This window comes from Halictus rubicundus, chromosome 17, assembly GCF_050948215.1.
Source record: "Halictus rubicundus isolate RS-2024b chromosome 17, iyHalRubi1_principal, whole genome shotgun sequence".
Lineage (NCBI taxonomy): Eukaryota > Metazoa > Arthropoda > Insecta > Hymenoptera > Halictidae > Halictus > Halictus rubicundus.
Genome location: NC_135165.1, coordinates 5,461,988 through 5,485,528, shown reverse-complemented (window position 1 = coordinate 5,485,528; position 23,541 = coordinate 5,461,988). Strand labels below are relative to the sequence as shown.

The window sequence follows — 23,541 nt, the reverse complement described above, 5'->3', positions numbered from 1 at the left end:
GTGAAGATCTATCTACGTGGAATTACTCAACAAACTTATTTCCTTAGGTATATATTATTTAAAAAATGGCTAAAAACTTGGATAGACACATTCTTCTTATTTTTATAAAGTAATGTAAAATACTCACTTTTAATGCTCCGTAAACCTAGTGTTTAGAGGATCCCAAGTTCTTCACGAAGTTACACGAGTTTAAACACCACCTACGATTCAGCAATTCTTTGATCCCGACCGAATTGAATTATTAACCCTTTGCACTCGATTGGTGACTCTGAAGCACCACTAGAAACTGTTGTGGCATTATTTCAAAGAAATTGCAAAAAATATTACAAAATATTTGTTACATTACAAAATTTGTATTTAATAAAGTAGTAAACATTTAAATACTATATAAATGAATAAAATGAAAATATTCTAAGACGGAAGAACAATTTAGTTTTAGAATGAAAATAGCGCCGAGTGCAAAGGGTTAACCCTAAGACTCCCAAACAGGGGGAGGCTCCTCGAACCCATAGGTTGGAAAACTTTAAATAAGTACTATTTTTCTTGGGTGAAAAATTCTCAAAAAATTATGTACCGTCGTTTGTACATTTAAGTTATAAATTCCGAAGTCCCGTTGCTGTAATAAAAAAATGACAGTGCATAGAAAGGAAAAACCAGACTACGCATCGCGGTGTAAGTGCAGCGGCAGTGACGCAAAGCGGACCCCAAACGCTCCGTCTATCTCCAAAGAATAACAAATAATCCCAGAACAAAGAATTGAATCACAGAGCTGATAGTCATGGCACGAGGCAACATTTTCAGATACAGTCAAGCATTCGATGCAGTCAGAAGTGAATATTCATTCTGAGAGAATAGAGTTAGGGTAATTCCGGGAGAGACGCTAAATGCAATGTAAAATGTTCATAAAGTATCAGACTTTTAACGCTAGAACGACCGAGCAATAAATGCGACTGACGTATATTGCTTTGTAACAGTGACAAGACTGTGCCCATTCAGACTTGATACAACTTTCATTGCAATATGTGCTTCAATGAAGAGATTCATTAAAAAATTTCCGATGAAAACATTTTTACAATTTCAGTAATTGCGACTGCTCCGGTCGTTCTAGTGTTAAATAGTACAAAATTTTTTTTTTAAACAATTCTTTTTAGGAGAAATGAATAAAGAGTATGGGGTTCGAGGAGCCCACCCTTGGGAATCCGCACGACTGTTACCTTGGAATTATTATAATTTGCAGCAGTGCTTGGCGAGGCAGAGCACGACAGGACCGCGACGTGGCCGAGGGAAAGTGAAATCTTTCGCGTGGAAATTTCCGGTCGAAGCCTTTGAGGTGCAACAGCTTGTCAGGATGACGAGGAGCAGCCTGATTTTCGCGACGATCGTTTCTCTGACGTTGGCCGTTCCGGAGACGCGATTAAGAAAATGTTGCCCGGCGGGCAGGGTTCTCTCGATTTTCCCGGAAGTGGTCTGCACCATACCTGAGGGGGACACGTCCGAGCTTTACATCGTGGATCCAGAGGTCACCGACCAGCAGAATGAATTTCCGATCTGCGAGCGCCCGGAGGACGTCAATACGGTGCACCTCTCGACGCTGAACACCACCGATTTTCTACAGGTGGGAGACGGATTGGCCGTTTTGCCATTAACTCGCTGCCGCTCGTAAATTTTCGTGTCGCACCGAACTAAACGCGATGAATAGAATTGATCGCGCGACCTCTTTCCCCGATGCTCGTTTCCGGCATCGACGCCTTCCACCGATCGTTCTCCATCTGACAGCTCGCTGGAATTATTCGCGATACTCTACGAGACGTTCCTCGTACGTGCCGATGATTATGAAAGTGGTGCAAGTCAAAATTCGCAAACAAATTTATCTTGTCGCTAATTATGTGTTACGTCGATTGATTTTACTAATAATTATATAATGAGGGGACAATTATGATTCCTTAGCAATGGAAAATAGTTTTTTACCAAGTCAGATGCAGAAGCATCTCGAAGAAGGAAGACGTGGCTTACTTCACTTTCATGATCACTGGAACAATTCGAGATTTTGGAATAACAATTCGAAATAAAATAGACCAACGAAACATCAAAATTCTTCACAGCAAGCGTCAGGGATTTCTTTTTCCGAGGAGCATGAAATAAAGAAAACTGAAATCGCGGGGAATATCTTGCAAAAGCAACGAATTATGGTATCACGCCGAAGCCAAGTGGCACGGAATAAAATAAAATCGTCTCTGAAGCAACCGCGAAAAATAGAATCCCGTCTCGCCTCGATTGCGATGTGAACAGTCAAAGAAGCGCGGCGAAAAATCGCCGTTTATATTAGCCCCGTTTCGCAAAAGTTTGCCGGTCGAGTCAATTTCAGTTTCCGTCAATATTTATAAATAAACAGCGGCCATTTCGGTTTCCTGTTTTATTTGGCGGCGGATCGGCACTCCCCCTGAAACGACGCGGCCATAAAAGCGGCGCGGCGATTCGAATAAAACAATTTTGATCGATTTCATCCACAGGCGCAGAAGAGCTGTATAGAAATTATGCAGGTGATATCCACGAACGAGTCCGCTTTGATAGCCGTCAATTGCCGGCACAGCGAGAATGACAGAGTCGAGGAACGTGAACAGCCGAACGCGTCACCGTTGCAGCTGTTGAATATCAGAAGATGCTGCCCGAAAGACAAAGTGTTCGACGTGCTCGCGAAATCCTGTGTAACGAACGTAGATTCTCCCGAAAACTATACGAACACCCACGAGTTCCTCTCACTGTTGCCGGAACTGCCCGTTCACTTCGTTAACGTGTCCAAGGGTTCGCGTCACTGCGCTTCCGGTGCTTTGGTCACTTACGAGATCGCGGAAGAGGACATCCAGTTCGAGAGAGGATCGCTATGGGTGAGTCTGAAAACTTATCCTGAATTTTATCTCTCGATTATGAGCGCATTCTATCAAGTTTAGAAAATATAACGTGCAGAAACGTTTGCGCGATAAATCCTCCCCATTTTCGTTTATTTGGTTCGCGATAATGCTTTTATTCGACGATTGTGTATTATTCATATTTTAATCAAATCCGATAAATTGAAATTCATTTAGAGAGGGACGAAGCGTTTCATGGTATGTATTTTAGGAACGGGTAAATTTTCAGTTGGAGAGGAAACCAAATGTAGCTTCGATTCTTCTGACAGGAGGCAGCTAAAAAATTGGTGGATGGTTAATTCCGAGGTATCATAATGTTTACACGACATCCGCTAATTATTTTAAGTGCGGTACGAGTTTTAAGCTCCGAGAAATGGCTTTGTATATTTTTTAAACGTTTCGGTGCAGGAACTCTTGAAAATTTCAATGTAGTTTCCATAAGGCAAGATTCTACAGTCTGAATCAATTATTCTGGCAGAGAATACTTAAAATTTAAGAGATCAACGGTGAATATTGCATTCATGCTTCGTTATCTTCAATGTCATATGATACTTCTTAATTGTTTTAAGTGCAGTACGAAGTTTAAGCTTCCAGAAGTAGATTCGCGCATGTCTTAAACGTTTTCGAACTGGAACTGCTCCAAATTTCGATGCGGTTTCCAAATTGTAAGATTCTGAATCAATTTTCCTGGCAGACGACAGTTAAAATTTAACAGTCGAACAGTTAATATTGCAATTACACCTCGTTACCATAACTTTCACGCGTTATCTCTCGACTGTTCTAAGTGGAATGTAAATTTCAAACTTCCAGAAATACTGTAGCTTCGCACGTTTCTTAAACGTTTTGCAACAACAATTCTTCAAAATATCAGTTTCCTAAAAACAATGTGACGGAGCTCTCTGAATCAAAATTTTGCAGAATTACCGTGTGCGTATTAGAGCTTTTCAGAATTTTCAATTGTTTAACGGGTCACTTCCTCGGCACAGTTTCTCCACTCGCTCGGAGCAGATCAATCTACTTCGGTTAACGGTGATGTTAATTGGCAATTTGTGTACAGTTCCGCGGAAAAGAACGCCGCTAATTAGCCGTGTCAATTTACCTGCACGCGTAAAATGTCCAGCTATGACGCTCTAATGTACCGCCACACCCGGGGCTGTTTAGGGTTTCATTTTAATGAAAATCACGAAAAGAATTCATCATACTAATGATAGTTCGGGCAACACCGCGGTGCTATTTCTGGATACAGTGGCCGACGAGAAAACAAACGCGTGTAGGGAAATTTCGTAAACAAAATGGAAAATTGTTTCTGCATGGGGGAACCAGAAATAAACTAATCACGATGACGTGGTTCATCGCGTGGACATTTGTTTATGTGTCGACGTTCTACGAAATATCGTCGTTTTTTGTTTCTCGGCGAATTCATTTCAGCGCCGCCCATTCACGATTGATAGCGTTATCGTTTACAGGCGAACAGGGTTATCGACCGTTTTCGAAAAACATATTGAACGTGTAGAAACGTTTGAAAAAGTCCATTGTCGACCACAAGCTGAACAGAAATCATTCTCCGCGTTGCAATTTCCAAAATATTTTCCGGCTTCGTTTCGATTAAAATCTTTGTACGAAACAACCTGACAAGATAATTTATTGTTGATGAATGAGCAGTAACAGCGAGTGGGAATGAATTATCAAAAGTGTTGAGATTCAGGCGATTAGGAAATGACCTTGTAGAACAGGCATTAAAAGTCTATTACAATGGTGATAAGAAAAATGAGCGAGGGAGGAGGATTAGACCGCCGATAGTGAAACAAGCTGACTTTTGCGATTTTTTTTAAGAAACTGAGCATTGGATTTTTGTGAAAATTTTAGGATAATTTATGTTATATTCGGGGAGTATGCGGCAATTTTTTCGTTGACAAATATGAAGTAGAAGTGGATATATAAAATATGTATGTGGAGGCAGTGATGGGCACAGCAAACGCCTGCAATCGCTGGTGTTATGGCAACGACGCTATGGTGGGGGCAGTCCTGTCTCAATTGAGACAAAAATGCCCGTCCCTGATGTAGGGCGTTGCTATCGATTAAGGAAAAGAAAATTGGTTTTCTGAAGTTTGTAAGCCCGTGTTGTTAAGTAGTCATATTGCTTGATGATGCATATTAACGCGTCGACTACGACGTATTTATTCAAAGCGCACTTTGCAAGTTCGAAAAACAAATAACGAGCATCTAAATGTCAGTGTGAATTTATTTCTGAATTTTGTGAAATCACATAAGAAAATGGAAATTTATATAAAGTCAATTACCGTCCGCAGCATCGATCAAGGCACAGAGAGGCGTATTGAAACGCTCAATAAAACAAAACAATCTCATAACAACGTTCTCGGCAGGAAAAAGACAAAGACAAACTAGCTCTCTCAGTCTTTGTCTCGTTGCTTGCAGGCGATGAACGCGACGCCGTAACACCGTTTATTAGAAACCGACACGCGAGGTATGACTTCATCATCTGCCGGCAGAGGAAATCCCCGTTCTTGCCTAAATATAACAAGGAGCCTAACTGTGCCGCTGCGAATGGGAAAACGTGCGAACAACTACGTTACACAGGATAATCTCTGTCTTCGATCTCCATCCGCGCTGCAGTCAAGTTCACAAGTGTCTTCAATCACTTAATTACTCGGAATTTCAGTGATTTCACATCGTACAGACAAGATTGATGATTTGTCTTCATCTTCTGAGAATTGGTTGTTCCAACTTCACAAATTACATAATTACATGTAAATTGGGTATGATCAACGATAATGATCGTCTCTGCGTGTACTCGTTATCAGAGATTCGAAGTTCTCCGAAATATTCTGCTTATCAGTTCTTCCTTCGCGTTTATTTCTTTCGAGAATTAGCTTTCTGTGCCAACTTTGTTAATACGTATCCAAGACTTCACGAAAATTTGCAATCTTTGCGAGATTTAAAACTACCCACAATGTTCTGAGCAACATCTATTATGAATCTTTTATTTCCTTCGAGAATTAATTCACAGCTCCAACTTTATGAAGAAGTATTAACACGTTGACTGCCATGTCACCCATTTGTTGGTTACGGAATTATTTTTCCAGGTTTCAAAATGAATTTTCACGTTAATATATTCATTATACCTATTAGGATCTGTAATATGCAAGAAAAGTTGGAGGACTACTCAATATCATTTAATTTTTTTTTTAATTTTTATTTCATTAACTTACTTCGATTTTATGGAAGTTTTGAGGTTTCTAGTTTGGCGGTCAAAGCGTTAAAGATTGTATGCAAATTGAATGGAACAAGAAATAATGAAACAACAATCGTCACCGTATGCATTTCATAAAAGATATAAAGTTATCCAAAATATTCTGAGCTTCTATTTTCAAGAGTTTTTTTTATGAAATAATCTATCGCGCATAGATTGGATAGAATGGAAATAATATGAAATATTTTGCAAGATATTCTTAGCGAACAGGAAAATAAATAGCAAGAAGCAGAATTAGCCGAAGGCGCGGGTTAATTACGCTGAAACCGTGCAGATTTCTATGCTGATTACAGCTGAAAGGAAGAACAGTAACGTAATATTCGTAATAGCAGTGTTAAAACGAACGTGAATGGCTCGATTACTTTTCCACACGATAAGAAATGAAAAAGCGCGTCGCATGGAGGGTGGCAGCGCGACCATTCCCGTAGAATTCAAAGCAGTTCGTTTCGCACGCTATTCCAGGAGGATACGGTGTATATCGCGGAAAGTCAACGTGTCGTGTTAACAAAAATATTTCCTTTGCCGGTTCTTTCACATTCGAGAAATACACCACCAGAGTTTCCATGGAACGTGTGTTCTCCCGGCCACTCCTAAGTAAATATAAACATGGTTGTAAGCCTGGGAACCAGTGCGTTCAATTCAGAACGCATCCGAGAAATTATTTTCTTTCACACGAAGACACGCTGTCGGGCCAACGAACGGTACTACTGCCTTCATGTTTGCCACCGAGAAATGGCCAATGAAGCGACTAAATGGCAAGAATCTCGACTGCAAATATTCGTCGCCAAACCTGTTCCACCGGATGAAATTTTTCACTTTCAAGGACGTTTCTCTTCGAATTTTAATCGTTCTCAACACTTTATCGACCGCTAGCCTATTAATCGGCTTTTCGATTGCCAATGCTTATCGACCGCTAGCCTATTAAGCGGATTTACACTCTAAAGAATTATTAAACATTGAATTACTATTACCTTGAATATATTCTATGTATATTAGTTTATAAGGCCCTTTATTACATAAAATAAATGCAAAATAAAGTTTAAATATCAATAAAATTACATTCCTTTGAAACAAAAGCAATAAGCACAACACAATGAATAGCGAAAATTTAGCCGGTCCTTACTGAGTGGCAGCCTCAACCACGACCGGTCGATAAAGTGTTAAAAATCGGTTCGAGAGAAGCCTTTTCAAATAACACCGAAGATAAGACGATCTCGATAAATTTTTTGCATTTCGAAGAAAGTCTCAATTTCAACTGCTGTTATTATTATTGGACACAAGGGGTACCGTTTAACCAAAGCGAGCGTGGTTTCGGGGATTGTTTGATCTCGGGAATAAAATTTATAGTGCTCCATCGGAAGGTACAGATTCGGTTGAATTTTACTCGGGCGTTTCGCACGGGAAATTTTATTTTTCATCCGCAGCTATAAGAGCGCGCCGTTTACTCAGCTGTTTTGCACGTTCCGACGAAGTCATTCGAAAGAAAACTATCACGGATTCGATACTCGAAATTTTATGGTTCTCGCTTTATTAGACTAATTGTTTCTTTAGCATTCACCTTGCTGTATTAAGCTCATTTTAATTTAACCCTTAGCACTCGAATGACGACTGTAAGGCGCCACTAGAAATGACTGTATCATTATTCAAAATACTTTCTACATTATTATATTTGTTTGTATTTAATAAATTACTAAACACTTCAATATTGTACGAGTAAATTGCACCATTTTCGTATATATAGCATGCAAAAATATATATATAGATGGGAAATATTCTAGGTCGGAAGAAATGTTTCGTTTTGGAGTTAAAATGGCTTCGAGTGCAAAGGGTTAATTCTTGTAATCGACGTTAGAAAATTTCTAGTTATTTGAGGAAACATTTGCAGTTAGACAGGACCGTTCAGTATGTTGGATTAAATCAGCGAATTAAATCGACGATTTTCTGCCAAAGGTAATGAAATCGATTAACCGGTCACGAGTTTTTCTGAACAGTTTTCCCGAGTCATAAGTGGATTTTCGCTATATACGACCTCGCGTTTGAGTCAATCGCCTAATCTCTCGACGCACGTCGTTGCGGGGAACATCCTGGCCGGAATCAGCGATTTCTAGTCACTCAAAATATACATTGACGGGGGGCGGAACTCCATTCCCTCGATCATTCGCCGGTCGCGGTGAAAGTAACGCACCAATCACACTTCCGTTTCCAGGAATATCATGCAGCCCCGAGGATGCACCCCGCGGCGACGTGTAATTCGCACGCAGTTAAATTTTCGCGGCGTCCTTTTTCTATCGATACTACCCGCGAGATATCGCTCCGATATCGGTCGCCGTTCGCCGCGGCGCCCACGCTTCGGGTATTTTATCGGCGCGGTCGTAATAAATATCGACCATTTGTTTTTTGGCGGGTCGAATATGGAAATTTATGGCGCGCGGAGCGAGAACGTTTAAGACACAATATTTTCAAACTTCGGCGGAAATCTCGGCGAATTTTTTTTACGCACATTCCACGAAATTAAAGCAGCACACTGAATTGTAACCGAATAATTACCGATCTTTCAATCCGTGCAATTCCGCGTAAAAAACTATAACAATTTTCTGCATTTGATCGTTTGACAAGGTGCACCCTCTACTTTCATGCCCCTGAAAGTAATTTTCCAAAGACTCTTTTTTATCATAACATCGAAAAGAAAAGGAAGTTGTTTTGCTTCATCTAAAAATTAATAGATTTAAATAATTCTACACAGTTCGGAAAATCTTTTTACAAGTCCGTTTCAATGTGATTTTGTAAAGAAAAGTCTCCCCTTTATGACGCATGTTGAATAGTTGGTCTACGATTTTTCATTACGGATTTATTGTATGTTAAATAAAAAAGAAAAAAATAACGTACTGTCGATGCTAGAATTTATTCCTCGAATAAATCACGTTATTTTACACCCCACAACTGAACCGAATAAATCATTTTATTTTAATAGATATTACTCAGACTAATAGTACCTTCTGTATTGATTTTGTTGCAAATAGCAGACAAATTACAATCATTTTTAGATTGTGGATTTTATGCGTTTATAACGTAAACGAATAGCTGCGATTTAAAACAGTAAAAAGATTGAAAGACCTTAACACTAGAACTACCGAACCAGTCAAAATGACTGGTTCCTAATTGTTTCTTTCACAATTACTGAAACGATAAAAATGTTTCCATCAGAAATTTTTGACTGAACTTCTTTATCGGAGCACAGGTTAGAATAAAAATGGTGAGAGGTTTGAATAGATATAGCCTCGTCATTATTATAAAGCAATATACATCAGTCGTATTTATTGCTCGGTAGTTCTAGTGTTAAGAGAGTATCCACTAATTATTTACAATTTATTAAAATGATTAAGGCAAGAACAAAATTCTTACCTGGTAACCGTATCCTTGTAATCGTCTGCCGAGCACTTTTATTCTGCACAAGGATCCGCAATCCACTGCAACTGACTTAGGCTGCCGGTGAAAGGGTGCACGTCAATTATGATTAACACTTTATTCCACTGATGACGTAGACGGGGCACATGTGTATCGAACGACAGACACGTCTGAGAGTCAAAATGGGACTGACTCTGTCTCGGATGACCGCTACTTACGCTTTCCTTCGGGAAAAGGTAACGCCCTTTCCGAAGGTACGGGGGTAGGACCCTACTCCTCCGAGGACGTCAGAGTGGAGTTTTTATTATAAGTAGTATAAGTGTCACACAATATTTATTGGAACAGAACACTTGATTTACGGGCAGTAACGAGTTCCTTTTCTGCGGCTCCCTTTCTGTAGAAATATTTTTATTTACAGCATTGTTTATCGTCCCGAGACTGTCAATCTGCTGGGCCAACTCTTTTTTTTCCCAAAAGCAGTGTTTTATCGTTCGCGCTGTAATAAATACCAAACTTTTTGCTCCCCTTTCTTTTTCGACTCGAACGCGTGCAACCACCGTGCAGGGGTGGTTCGAGGGGGCGTGCTGGCTTTATTACGGCAAGCAAAAGGACGCGGCAGGGTAAATAAATCCGACTCATCGTTCGAGGATCTACAGGGCGTGGCAGCACACGGCTTGCAATGGCGTAGGAACGATACGGCTTTGCTAAAACCGAGAACCGCATTGCGGAGGGTGTCGAATGAAGGTCTCCGATTACCATCCGAATGCACCTAACCGTTTAAACCCGGTGTAAATCGTAACTCAGTGCACTGGCCACCATCTGCACCTTGCCACAAATTTTTCTAGTCCTCCTTTAACTATTTTCATCCCCATTTCGCTCTCATCTTACTACATTCACCATTAAATTCTGTTTTGTAAGCTTCTTGCTTTTGTTGAACTGTAAAATAAATTTTAAATGATTCTTTAGATCAAAGTGTGAGAAAATGGATAATGTGTAAATATTGCAGCAAGCACGGCTCAAGAAAGCATGGAAGGGCATCACAAGATGGTTTTTTATCGCAATCGCGTGCACCTAATCGTTTAAATCCAATGCAAACAGTAACACGCGCTCTTAATGTGCTTCTTAACCTTACAACAGATATTGCCAGTCCACTATTTCCCAACCCGGAAATTCAGAAAATTGTGAAGCTTTAGGAATATGTACAGCATATATGTATGTATATGTATATAAATTCACCAACTAGTTCAAATTAACCCAGAAAACTCGCAAACTTGGAGATAGAAACGTTCTAAGACAAATAATTGATAAATTTTGTACAATTCGATAGAATTTATATTAATATTTTAAGGAAAAATAGCTGTATACTCAAACATTAACTTCAAAACCCTCAGAGACTATCCCTTCGGCAATAAAGAAAATTGCTTAATGCATACAAAGTTTCACGATTTTCTGAATTTCCAGATTGGAGATCTCTTGCCAATTCCGCCACTAAATTCCGCTTTACATTTTTCTGGCTCTCGCTAAACGATAAAAGAGGTATTAAACGATCCTTTCCAACAAAGCTCTAAAAAAAAACCGAGAATTAGACTGCCGAGAAAAATGAATAGGTGAAACACAAAATAATAAAAATGTCCAAGGGGAATAAAACGATTAAGAAGTAAATGTGCGCAATTTATGCAATATAAAAATTGTCTGCGTTAATTTTAAGATACAGAACCTAGATGTATATCCTTACTGCTTTTCTTAACCCTTTGCACTCGAAGCAATTTTAACTCCAAAATGAAACATTTCTTCCAACCTAAAATATTGCCCCTCTATATATATTTTTTCCTGTTATACATACGAAAATGGTGCAACTTACTCGTACAATACCGAAATGTTTAGTAATTTGTTAAATACAAACAAATTTAATAATGTAAAAAATATTTTGAATAATGATACAGCAATTTTTAGTGGTGCCTTACAGTCACCATTCGAGTGCTAAGGGTTAATACAGTTCAAAACAATACAAAAGTACTCTAAATTAGGTAGAAGTTGAACACAGTGTACACATATTGTTTCTCCACATATTATTTTATATTGTATGTTCTAAAGCAAGTAAGATGTTAGTAACTCCTTAACAGAGCCGCGGAGAAAATTTTCGCAAAGGAAAAAGTTACATCACATTGCGTCAAGAATCACCTCTTCTATGGAAATACAACATTTTGGACCGCCTGTATACACATACATATGTCTCCTATCGTTCAACGAAAATAGAAAGGACTATCTCTTTCGCCGATTGCCAAGGACAGGAAGCAACGCCGACGGTACCGTTATTCCGCGCGACCATGAGATTCTTCTTTCTTATAGCTTTCGGGAAAGGAAGCGCGCCCGAAGACTATTACTGAGACTGTCTCATCGTATCGACACGCGCGCTTCGTTTCCGTGTGATTATTTCGTAAGCGCGGCAGGTGAACGATCGAAGAAGAAGGACGAGGGAGGACGTCGGCTCTTTGTACCGTCGATAACGAGCCGCGAAAATAATGCTTGTGCTCGTTGACAACGGGGAATGACTGACGCGGTGTGAACGTCGGGATTATCAGATTTGTCAAATACTGGGAACGACGTCGTAAATCGCCCAGCTAGATCTTCGCGAGGCGAGATAAAGGTATGGCCGAGCTTACGAGTCGCCACGACCTTCAGCGTTTCTTTTAATGACACATCCGTTATCGACAGGCACGCTTTTTCCTATCGTTTTCCCTCGAGTATACGTATATTGGCATTCGCGAAGCCGTGAACGCGACAAACGCATAAAATTCTTAATTATCTCTTACCGGGCGGGAAATTTGTTCGCAGGTGACATTATCGGAGGATGGATCTCGCGAGAGGATGCCAGCATCCATCGACACCAGTTGTCTAGAGCTGACTACGAATTCGAGGACGAGCCGCCGACTAGTTTTTCGGGTTTGCAGGAACGCAGATTACTGCCAGGAACACAGCTGCGTGAGAAAGTGTTGTCAAGAGCACCGTATTCTCTCGCACCGTTTCAGCTGCACTAATGGGAACTCATCCTCGACGCCGAGCGCTTTTTACGATGCGGTCTCGAATTTTACGGAGACGGCCTGGAGCAGCACAGGTCTGCCAGAGAAAAAATTTAATCAACATTTTCAGATATTTAACAATCCGTTGTCGAGAATTGATCGCGTTCCCACGACATTATCTCGCGAATCAATGGGCTACATCTGTTGCGAACCGATTACTTTAGCTCTAGAAATTGATTATCGGCGCGAGAGCACCGCTTCGCCATAATCCACTCGATTATCAAATTGAAAATTTTAATTAGAAGCTCGACGTCCACGGTGGAATCGATTTAGTGAATTAACGCTCGTTAAGAAATCTCTCTGTTTTTCGACGAGTACTCTTCATTTATCAGGCGTAAAAAGATTGCTGTTTGACGTTTTCAAAGACATTTCTAAACGCAATCATTTTATTATGAATATATTAGCTTGAAATTTTAATGGTTCAGCAATTAGTAGATAGCAGCAGCAATTATTTCGTAGATTGAAATCGATACTACTTTTCAAGGAAAGAGTATAGCCGGATAAGATGATTTCTGGTCAGACCATTCGCTAGAGCTCCCTAAGAAACCCCTCTGTGACAAGTTTCAAGCCGGTACGGTTTAATGAATTATGCTCTATTCCTTGTCTTCTGTTCAACAAAAAATTACGAAAAAATTCAAGAGCATTCTACCTAATAGCACGCATGACAATGAATTATGTCAGAATTTTTGGTTGCAAAATCGATTTTTAAAAAAATTCGGAATCATAAAATTTCCGCTTTTACATTGATGTTTTCAGAGTACCACGTTTATAGTATTATGTTAGTTGTGTCTCGTCGTGACTACTTGAAACTTGTCACATAGGGATTTCTTTGGGAGCCCTATCTTATCCGGCTACACCCTTTGATTAGTTTCATCGGAATCTCCTTTGTGCACTTAATGTTAATATAAATCGTTCGATTAAAGTATCATTTTTCAGGATACGGTGTGTTGTTCGGTCGCAAGTGCCGCGATGTGTATTTCATCGAGTCACATGAAATATTGGGTTTGACGAAGGAAGGATACCTTCGAGAAAGTGCCGAAATGGTAAACTTACACGATTCGTACTGCCTGGATGTGTTTGAGAATGGATCGGCGCTTTCTTTGGTCTGCTTCCCAGAACTCGAACGTGACACTCCCACTGTTAAGTAAGATACCTTTCTTATTATCTGCGATTACTAGACTGTCCATCTTTATGCGCTTATGGCACGTGAAATCATTTTTAGTTTAGCCCTCCTACAATGAATCTCCCAGTCAAAGAGATGTTTCTTTCAATTCAAGTTTTAGAAAATACTCTATGAAAATGGGAAATTGCATAGAGCAGTCTAGTGATTACATTCTTGAATCTCTTAAACAATAACTCAGCAAGTAACGTTTATGATATCCTTAACACGTGAAGTTTATGCAAGATATATTTAATACCAATCTCAATATTTGCACACTTTGGTCGTCCAGAAAAATAGATAGGAATTAATAGAATTAAATTAGTAGGAATTAATTTGAATTCATTCATTTTAGAGAATTCTATCGAGCCATCATTCATATTGCTGATAAATCAAGAACAAATAATAATATATTGTATGAAAACAGTAATTTTTCATTTTTGCGAAACGTCTTTTGGAAAATGTTAAATAATGAACTTTTTCTGCAATAGAAAATATAATTTGAAGACTGACTTTGATGTTATTACTTTCTTTTCACTTATCAAATCGATTAACTCCCTTAGTCACCCAAAAGATTACACCAAGGCTGTTCTGTCTTATTCATTCTACATGTCTTTATATGAAAGCTACATCTGTATTTATGCACTATGCAATGTTTATTTCAATTTTTATTTTAAAGGGAATTTTGAAAAAAAGTGTATATTATTTCATCATATTTCTCCACTTTCTGTTTCATGGAGTTAATTGATTTGGCAAGCGGGCGGCTCATATAAAGTTGATACAAGAAATATGGGATTTTAAAGCACTGTCTAAATATTTGCACGGTATGTTTGTCCACAAAAATAGGTAGAAATAACAGAATGAAATGGCTACGAATTTATTTGAACTCGTGCAAATATTTGTTGTCATTCGGCATTTACGAGATAGCTGTAATTACAACCTGTTTACGCAGAATTTTCTGAACTTCTCTCTCTCTCTCTCTCTCTCTCTCTCTTTCACTCGAACGCCACGTTTTCTAGGACGCTGAAAACTGAAATTAAATCGTATTGTTGCTACAAAACCGCAGAATGTACGCGTCCAACTATAAATATCTTCGTATTTGTATGTTTTCCCGTGCTGTGTAAGCGTTTCGCATTCCACCGACTCTCTCCCGGCGTCGAAAAAAGAAAAAAAAAACACCGCGGTACATTCATTACAGGGAAAAAATGATCGTCATTAATATCCGGCGTCGGTGGAAAAGTTTTTCGGGATATTGCTAGAACCGCTTCTAAAGCGTCCCCGAATTTCTTTGAATGGAAAACACAGGCTCTTTTATCGCGACGGTGGTACGATGCGAGAAAGATGAAGCCATAATTCGGAGACAGTCGCCTTATCGTTCGGCTCGCATTAATCCGCGAGGCTGGAAACTTTTAAGCCGATGAATGTCGAACGGTTTGTTTGACTTTGTAAAGTTTAAACAAGTACAGCCCCAGTCGAAACAGGAGAGAGATCCGATGGAAATACGTGACGAAACTCGCGCGTTTCGTCTGTTTTGCAGTTTGTGGACGACCACGTTCGTGTCTGAGTCATTTTGCCAAACGGACCTTCGCTTCTCTTGTTTCTCGATCCATTCTGTTTATTCCGAATCCGAAAAGAAATTAATTTCATGGAAATTTGTATGATTTCCACAATCCTCTTTTCTTGTTCTTCGACTCACCCTGCGTGGCCAAAATTCGAGAAAAATTAATTTCAAGTCAATTTCTGAATCTCCGGAAGACACATGATGTAAAATAAATAACTTTCGTAAATTTACGAAAGAAATAATATTTGGCTCGTCTCGTGCAAACTCAAACAAAAAGTTCAATAAATATCAGCCGAAAGTAAATTAATGTCTCTATTCAAATTAAGATGTATGTATTTGAGTTTATTAAATGAATTGTAATTGAGCTTTCTTCTATGCGAAAAAAGTAGCTACGTTGAAATTCATAAAAAATTGATGAAACAAAAACCAAGTTGAGTCAATTTTACCTATTAAGATAAAAGAGAATAAGATTATTCCTTCTTTCCTAAATAAGTGTCAGTGGGTAAAACTTTTCCATAAAAAATTAATTTCTTGTGTCTTTTGTGCTTTAAATTCAGTTCTAATATTCTTCTGCATTTGTCACAAAAGGTTTTAATCTCGTGCAGCGTTTAATAATATAATTTTTATTCATAACGTGGCGAAAGCATTTCGATGTTGCAATCGACGGAAGTGAGAACATTGTGTTCCCAGAAAATTATGAATCCTAGAATTTAACGAATTGTACGAAATTGAAAATTTCTGCAAACTATCATTTCCACCGAAATGCTGAAATGAAGGATTATAGAATTTTAGGAAAAGTGCTGGGAACCGCTCCTCGCGACGATGAATATTGTACTTGTATCGATGCCAGGTAGCCAAATCGTTTAGCGTCGATGTGGATATTGTGCACGTTCGTACATCTTCGAGCAGAGGAATAAATAACAATGGTGAAAGGCCCATTTGTCTGATGAGAGTACAAGAAACAACGAAATGCTGCGATCGTCTATGCATTCATTCGCTGTATCATACACTTTTTCTACTGATTCGTCACAATTTTCCGACTGGCAGTCATCATTCATATTTCCAATTAAACATCGGAGTTTCTCAATGGAAAATAAATTCACAGAAATTATAATCCAATTATAAAAGATTGATTGACGCTTCAAGTGTTAGACATTACAAACTGCGATAAATATGCGTATATAGTCAAGCGTGTCCAGATACCATAGTTGACGCGTGTCATCAGTGTTGTGCAAGTATGAGTTCAGTAGTCGGTTATCGGTCGCCCCCACGTCAAGATTCGTGACTTCGTTTTATTAGCATGCGATTCCGAGAATCGGAGGCTAGTTGGTGACTACTTTCCTCGTAACAGAATTTGTACGATGCACCATGCGCATCGCAGATGCGTTGCCGTGGCAGGTAGAAATATGATGATTAGTGGCGCGATCTATCATAACTAGAAATAAAAAATGCAAAAGAAAACTTGTCTATATCCATTGCAAGAAGCAGGAGCTTAATGAACATTTCTTTCTTTCAATAATTATTTTAATATGCTAAAATTAATTTCTTAATATCTTTAAATACTTTCAATCTTTTTACTGTTTCAAATTTTACCTACTCATTTTTATCATAAACGCATATAATCAGCAGTCTATTCATAACAATGACCTGGAAATTTATTTGCGTTAATTGTGGCCTGCTCAAATAAATGCAGAGGTTTCACTTTCTTCAAATGAACAAGCAGATTTTTTCCTGCATCACAGTGCAACAACCTGCTGTAGAGTCATTAGCGTTTATAAATATGTCATAACTACACTGCGGATTGTATGCATTCGTGATAAAAACAAATAGGTGAAACATAAAACTGTAGAGAGAACTAAAAGCATGTTGATACATTATTTTTAACTGATTAAAAATATTACAGGTAAACATAATAAAACTATTTAGCTCTAATATTCGCAATCTAGTCGTAACTCTGAAATAATTAACCCTTAAGAGGAAGTACCTTAATCTGTTTAGCAAAACAAGTAGATCAATTCAAGTTTGAAACACAGCAAGGACTTTGTTATAAAATTGTTGGATTCTTATTGTTCTCAGGTATGTGATTACCAGCTCCCTAGAAATAATCAGCTGCGTCTTCTTGCTGCTGACGTTGCTGGTGTATATTTATTTACCTTCCCTGCAAAATTTGCACGGGAAGACGTTGATGTGTAATGCTGCCAGTCTCTTGGTGTCTTACCTTTGCCTCACCGCAATGCCATGGGTGACGCCACTGTCGTTGAGGGATCGGCCTGACACTAGTGGAAGCACACTTTGTACTGTACTGGGTACGTTACTGTGTCATTACCGGGCACCCTTCGACTAATTAAAACTCGTTACTCGCTCTCGCGATTTCCCTTTTTACACTGCGATTTTATGCACTCCGAATCATATCAAAAAGAACGTTACTTGCAGACCAAGAAATGAAACGAAAGCGAACGCCTAATTACTTTATCCTAAAAGTCCACAGCAATGTATGTACTCTCATTGCGACGTCTAAATTAAATTAAAATGATCAGGCGGAACTGTCGTAGCTTCCATTTTAATTTGATTGCGCAATTATCAGTGTAATAAGCAGTATCATTTCTAAAAATCCGTTGATTATATTTCTTCATATATTAATTGAATCTCGTATATTTTATATTATTTATGCACTTCTTGCATAGTAGATTTAATAATCATTTCGAGGCTAAGTGACACATTTCATAAAATGTCAGACAAATTTTCTGAATGATGGAGAAAAATTCTTTGAATGTGCAACTTGATACAAATAATAGTTTCTTTAAGCGATGCTTCAAATTCATCATTCGCATTCAAACAGTTCAAACAGATAATTGGGAGTATTGTTATGCACGTTATTGTGAACTCGCAAACATTTTTACAGTAACAAATAAATTTCTATTCGTCCATTGCTTCATGCAAAATTCGATTTCTCATAAAAATCCTGCATGAAACGCAGTCTACCATGGAATGTAACAAACGAACGATCGTTTGCATGATGAATAACGATCGACAATTCTGTATTTCGATTCTCTGTGGCCGGTGAAACAAAACTTCGCGCTTCACGTTTTCCGTTCCCTATTCTAAAACACCGACCGAACTCGTTTGCAATTGCATACAATTACGTATGAGCGCATCATCTTCGTGAGTTATTTTCAGAGTTCTATCGTTTTGCGGAAAGCTAATCCGCCGTGTTCCGGCCGGCGCAGCTTGTTTCGAACCCGTTCGACTCATCGGAACCGCACAATGAGCACTTCCCCATTTTCGATACATTTCGCGAGGGAGAAACGAGCGATAAAATGCACTTTTCGCAAGACTCTGCACAAATCTGCTTTCAGGTTATATCACGCTGTTCTCGCTGCTGTCTGCTTTTTGCTGGCTGAACGTCATGTGCTTCGATATATGGCGGACTTTCGGGTAAGTTACTCCCGAGGATCGGAATTTTCTTTTGTCGTGAACTAATATCATGTAGGAAAGTTCGTTTAAGGGTTATTGTAGACGTACCGATACCATTAAACCGAGCACGCTTCGCACGTGTATATACACATGTATGATATAATAGTAGCATGCATTTTTATGGAACGTTCTGTCAAAAATTATGGGAGTTATTTACAAAATTGGTTTCCCCTGGATTCAAAAAATCCGTTTCTCTTCGATTCAACTGCGAAAGCACAATTATGTAGCAACTCCTTCATCCCCTCACGTGGTTTTCATAAAAAAGCAAACGCTTCTACTCTTGGCGAGCTTTTGCAAACAGATGTTACATATTACGAACGTTTACCTTACACGCGTACCGTGCGCTTAGTTCATTTCTATATCTTCGTTAATAATTTGAACATTTGCACGAACCTTTTTGTCAAACTTTCGCAAGGCACGAGGCTTTAAAAATCGAGGAGGAAGTTGACACTAAATCAAGCATAATGAGAGGGAAATTAGTTATAACGTGACTCATCTAGGTGGACAGTGTTGAAAAAGTCGCTTTCAATGGAGCACGGGATCGAGCAGGGACTTTATGTAGAAACTTTTCAAAGAAGTATGCGGGAAGTACTTTACACGTTGCGTTTTCCTTTTTTTTTTTCTTTTGTGTCATCGGCATGAAAGATCGCGTGGACGTCGGAGCATGCTGAAGTAGTTCCTCTTCAGCTCAATTTAGTTTTCCTACGGCCTCTGAATCTGCTCCCAGTATTCTACGCTAGACCCGAGTCGCTTTTTCTGGAGGAAGTTGCCCGAGAAATTTCATAGAACTCGCAAAACGATAGAGAAGTGATTCATCGACTATTTCGAGGAACCGATATCCCCAAAAACGGGAACCGTTTTTCGAAACGCATTGCGCGCGAGTTCGAGCACCACGCGGCGAGCAAATATCCTGTTGGGAACGCGTTTCGATCCCAGTCGGCCGGTGATTCCGGGAACAATGGCATTTATTTGTGGCCACGCCTCTTCCAATTCTGTATTTTAAGGAATGGTTATAATCGCCCTCGGATTACATTCTGCACCTGCTCGATCGCACGAAGACCGAGAAACGCGATTCTTCGACGACCGTGTTCCACTTATCCGGTGTGTCAATGCCGAAAGTGCATCCGTCCTGTTCGCTGACTAATATCGATCATGGGTTCTCGCCAGAGACCTTAACAGTTATAACGAAAATTTTAAAAATAACTTGACACCTTACCTGCATTCGAAACAAAATTAAAACTCTTTTAATGTTTTTTTTTCTTGTGTAACAGTTTAAAGAATAACTGTTATTTTTGGTCTCTGGTTTTCGTACGTATTAGAAGCCCACTGAGGTTTTCGATACCACTTTCGTCTGTCGTTTCAAACAAACAGCTACAAGATCTTAGACTAAATATTCGAACGAAAAATATACCGTGTATTTACCAAAGGTATTTTTAGTTACCTTGATTTATATGGCTGAATAAACGCAGGGAAATCGAAGAAAAAAGGTATCGATCTTGTGGCATATGGAAATGGAAGAGATCTAATCAGATCTTCTACAATATTAATTCTATGCCTATTAAGACTTCGTTTCTTTCAACTGCATTTGTAGGAGATTTATTTCTTTGAACATGTAACGATTATCGCCAGGGTTCTGAATAAAAACATTTTTGTAATTTTTATAATACAGTCTACAATAACCATATTTAGCGCTCTGTAGATCTAGTGTTAATAAACTGAGGTTTCTTTATTCATAATATTATTGCCTTACCGTGTAATTGAGAAAGGAATTTATTCCAAGATAGTCTAAAATGAAAAGAATAGAAATGTATCATAATCTACACACACACACACGTGCACCGAGGGTGGGGGTTGTAGTACAAACCCGTTTAAAATTACAGGAGTTACAGTTAATGATTTTTTGCAGGAGGCTGCGTGGAAAATGCGGCGGAGAACACTCTCAAGGAAAAAGATTCCTGCTGTACTCTATGTACGCGTGGGGCTTGGCATTGTTCATCACACTATTCTGTGTTGTGAGTGACCAACTGCCTTTTCTGCCGGACCATGTCAGACCTTACTTTGGGGTGATGAAGTGCTGGTTTACACGTGAGTCAATTGAAAAGATTGAAATCGAATTGAATTTGTATTTATCTGGCTTTAAAGCTTTTTGTCTTCCTTTCGTAACTGCTAGTATACTAGTAGAAAAGATGGTAGACCCAGAGTCGCCAGATCAAGACTTGTTCCCCCACTCTAATTTCCCCTTTTACCCCGCTATTCCCTTATGTTTTCCGCCACGGCTCGGTCACGTGACGCGTTTGGCCTATGTCGTTCATGCTCCCGTACTGACAGAAAGAGAGTAACATTTTCTCCTTAATTGCTCCTTCCCCTCATCTGGTGACACTGGGCATAAAACTTTTAGCTTGGATGCAAAGTTTGTCTTTAACACTAGATTTACGGGACCCGTCAAAATGACGGATTCTAATTATTTAAATTGCGAATATTGAGATTGTAAGAATGCATCCATGAGTAATTATTTAACAAATTGATTTCTTCGGATACATATTATTAAAAAAATGGCTAGAAACTTTGATAGATACATTCATGTTATTTTTATAAAGTAATGTAAAATAGTCATCTTTAGTGCTCCGTAAACCTAGTGTTAAACATCTTAACACTTTGACTGCCAAACTAGAAACCTCAAAAATTCCATAAATTCAAAGTAAGTTATTTAACGAAATAGATATTGAGAAAAATTCAATGTATGATATTGAGTAGTCTTCCAACTATCTTGCATTTTACAGATCCTAATAAAATTTGGTACGGAGAATATATTAACGTAAAAATTAATTTTAAAACCTAGGCAAAGAAGTCCGTCACCCACATATGGGTGACACGTCGGTTAACGTGTTAATATGTATACGCAAAGACTTTGATCAATTTCGTCTTCCAATAAATATCGTTAACAGTTCATTGAGATTGTATTGTACAATACAAAGTTCGAAGACAAATCGTGCTGCTTTAACTCGAGTTTAATGAACTTCAACTTTAACGTCTTATGTGGCAGAGGACACGCTCGGCGAGCTGCTCTTCTTCCGACTACCAGTCGCGATCCAGTTGACGTCCAACGTCGTGTTCTTCATTCTCACGTCTGAACACTGCAGCAAGGTGAAAGCCGAGATAAGGAAGGTGGCCGCCGACCCTTCAGATCCTAGGAGCAAACGATTCCACGCGGACAAAGCCAAGTGAGTTTATCGACTATGCTTTAAACACTAACACGAATCCGGAACCCCCCTCACGTGTCAAATATATTGAACAAAATTGAACGACCGCAAACTCGAGTAGAACGTTGTCAATGTTTAAACTGTTACAACTTCGCGAAAGAAAATCGGAAAACGATCTACTTGGGCTTATCGTAAAGCGTGAAACTTCTATTTCCATGCACCGAAGTTATGTTTCCGGTGATATTTTTGTACTACGAGGTCAACGAGAAAAAGGAAACAGTCCCGTTCGGCGGACAAGGGTGCCAGTCGATGCCCGCGGGCATAGCTGAGGGCAATGTTGCGGGCAATGTGACGTCAGCGGGTTAAATATTGTCATTTGAGAATGGACAAATAAGAAAAAAGAAAAACAAGAAATAGCGAGATACTACGGTGATAGGTCAACAAATCAAAGAACAGTTTTTCACCTGTGACCCTTGAATTTTTATCGTCAGCGTAGGCAATTCTTTTTGGATGCGTCAATCTCATACATTTCACGAAATCAAAATTTAGAACAACGAAAGACGAGGGTCCATTCTACAAAACGAGCCCAAGAAAACTACCGTCGAATTTTTATGCAATGTTACATCAGCTTGAATATAATCAGTATTTTTCTAGATTTTCACAGATCGTTTTGAATATTATTCATTTCATTGATAAATCTCTTTTTCTATTGCCAGATTAATCATGAACGTAAAGCTGTTCATCGTGATGGGTATCACGTGGATCGCGGAGATCGCGTCCTCCCTGTTGAACACCTACTCCGCTTACCAATGGAAGGAGATAGTGTTTTACTGGTCAGACGCGATAAACTGTCTGCACGGTGTGCTGATATTCATCCTGTTCGTGCTGAAGCCTCGAGTGTACTACGCCCTGAAGAAGCGGTTGGGGTTTGGGGAGAAGAAAAAGGGCTCCAGCCAAGGGACGTCCACGATCCAAGACCCGAGCAGAGTGAAAAAGAGCGCCAGCAACAGCACACTAACATCGAGTTTCGCAGTCAGCCTGGTACCTTGATCAATCGACTACAGAAACGCCACAGGAACCTACGTTTTGCGTTTCTCTGTGCACCTGAACGGACATAAATCTATCCGAGAACTGACCAAATATACTTTTTGTACCTTCCGATACTTTGTGTTCCCCTTGTTTTTCTGTTACTTGTTGTTCTTCGTTCTTATTCTCGTCGTTGTACATTATCGTCGACATAATAAAGATTAAGAATGCAATGAATCGTTGAAAAACCAGAGGAACATTTGACAAGAATATTTTTGAACCCCTTTTTCTAAATAATAGATGTTAAAAATTATAAGATGCGCTTAATCAATATAATTTAACGAGTCTGTTACATTCGTGTAAGCTCATCAAAACTGATTAAGTTCGTTCATCAGAAGTTTGTTCGAAATCATATGTAGTATATTTAGGAGTTTTATTAAATTATCACTGGGCCCCAAA

At 39.1% G+C, this 23,541-nt stretch overlaps 1 protein-coding gene across 3 annotated transcripts in view; it reads left to right on the top strand.

Annotated features, from left to right (window-relative positions):
* LOC143362476 (putative G-protein coupled receptor Mth-like 12) overlaps positions 1–23,339 on the top strand; it is a 30,417-nt gene extending 7,078 nt beyond the window's left edge. For 2 of the 3 annotated variants that reach the window (XM_076802685.1, XM_076802686.1), the window contains exons 3-11: positions 1,238–1,615; positions 2,511–2,885; positions 12,418–12,697; positions 13,599–13,806; positions 17,459–17,688; positions 18,739–18,817; positions 20,763–20,941; positions 21,900–22,077; positions 22,773–23,339. In XM_076802685.1, coding sequence (XP_076658800.1) covers positions 1,349–1,615; positions 2,511–2,885; positions 12,418–12,697; positions 13,599–13,806; positions 17,459–17,688; positions 18,739–18,817; positions 20,763–20,941; positions 21,900–22,077; positions 22,773–23,106 — 2,130 coding nt within the window. In that variant the 5' untranslated portion in view covers positions 1,238–1,348 and the 3' untranslated portion in view covers positions 23,107–23,339. The remainder of the gene's footprint in view (positions 1–1,237; positions 1,616–2,510; positions 2,886–12,417; positions 12,698–13,598; positions 13,807–17,458; positions 17,689–18,738; positions 18,818–20,762; positions 20,942–21,899; positions 22,078–22,772) is intronic. The other variant, XM_076802687.1, reaches the window with a different exon arrangement.
* Positions 23,340–23,541: the final 202 nt, after the last annotated feature.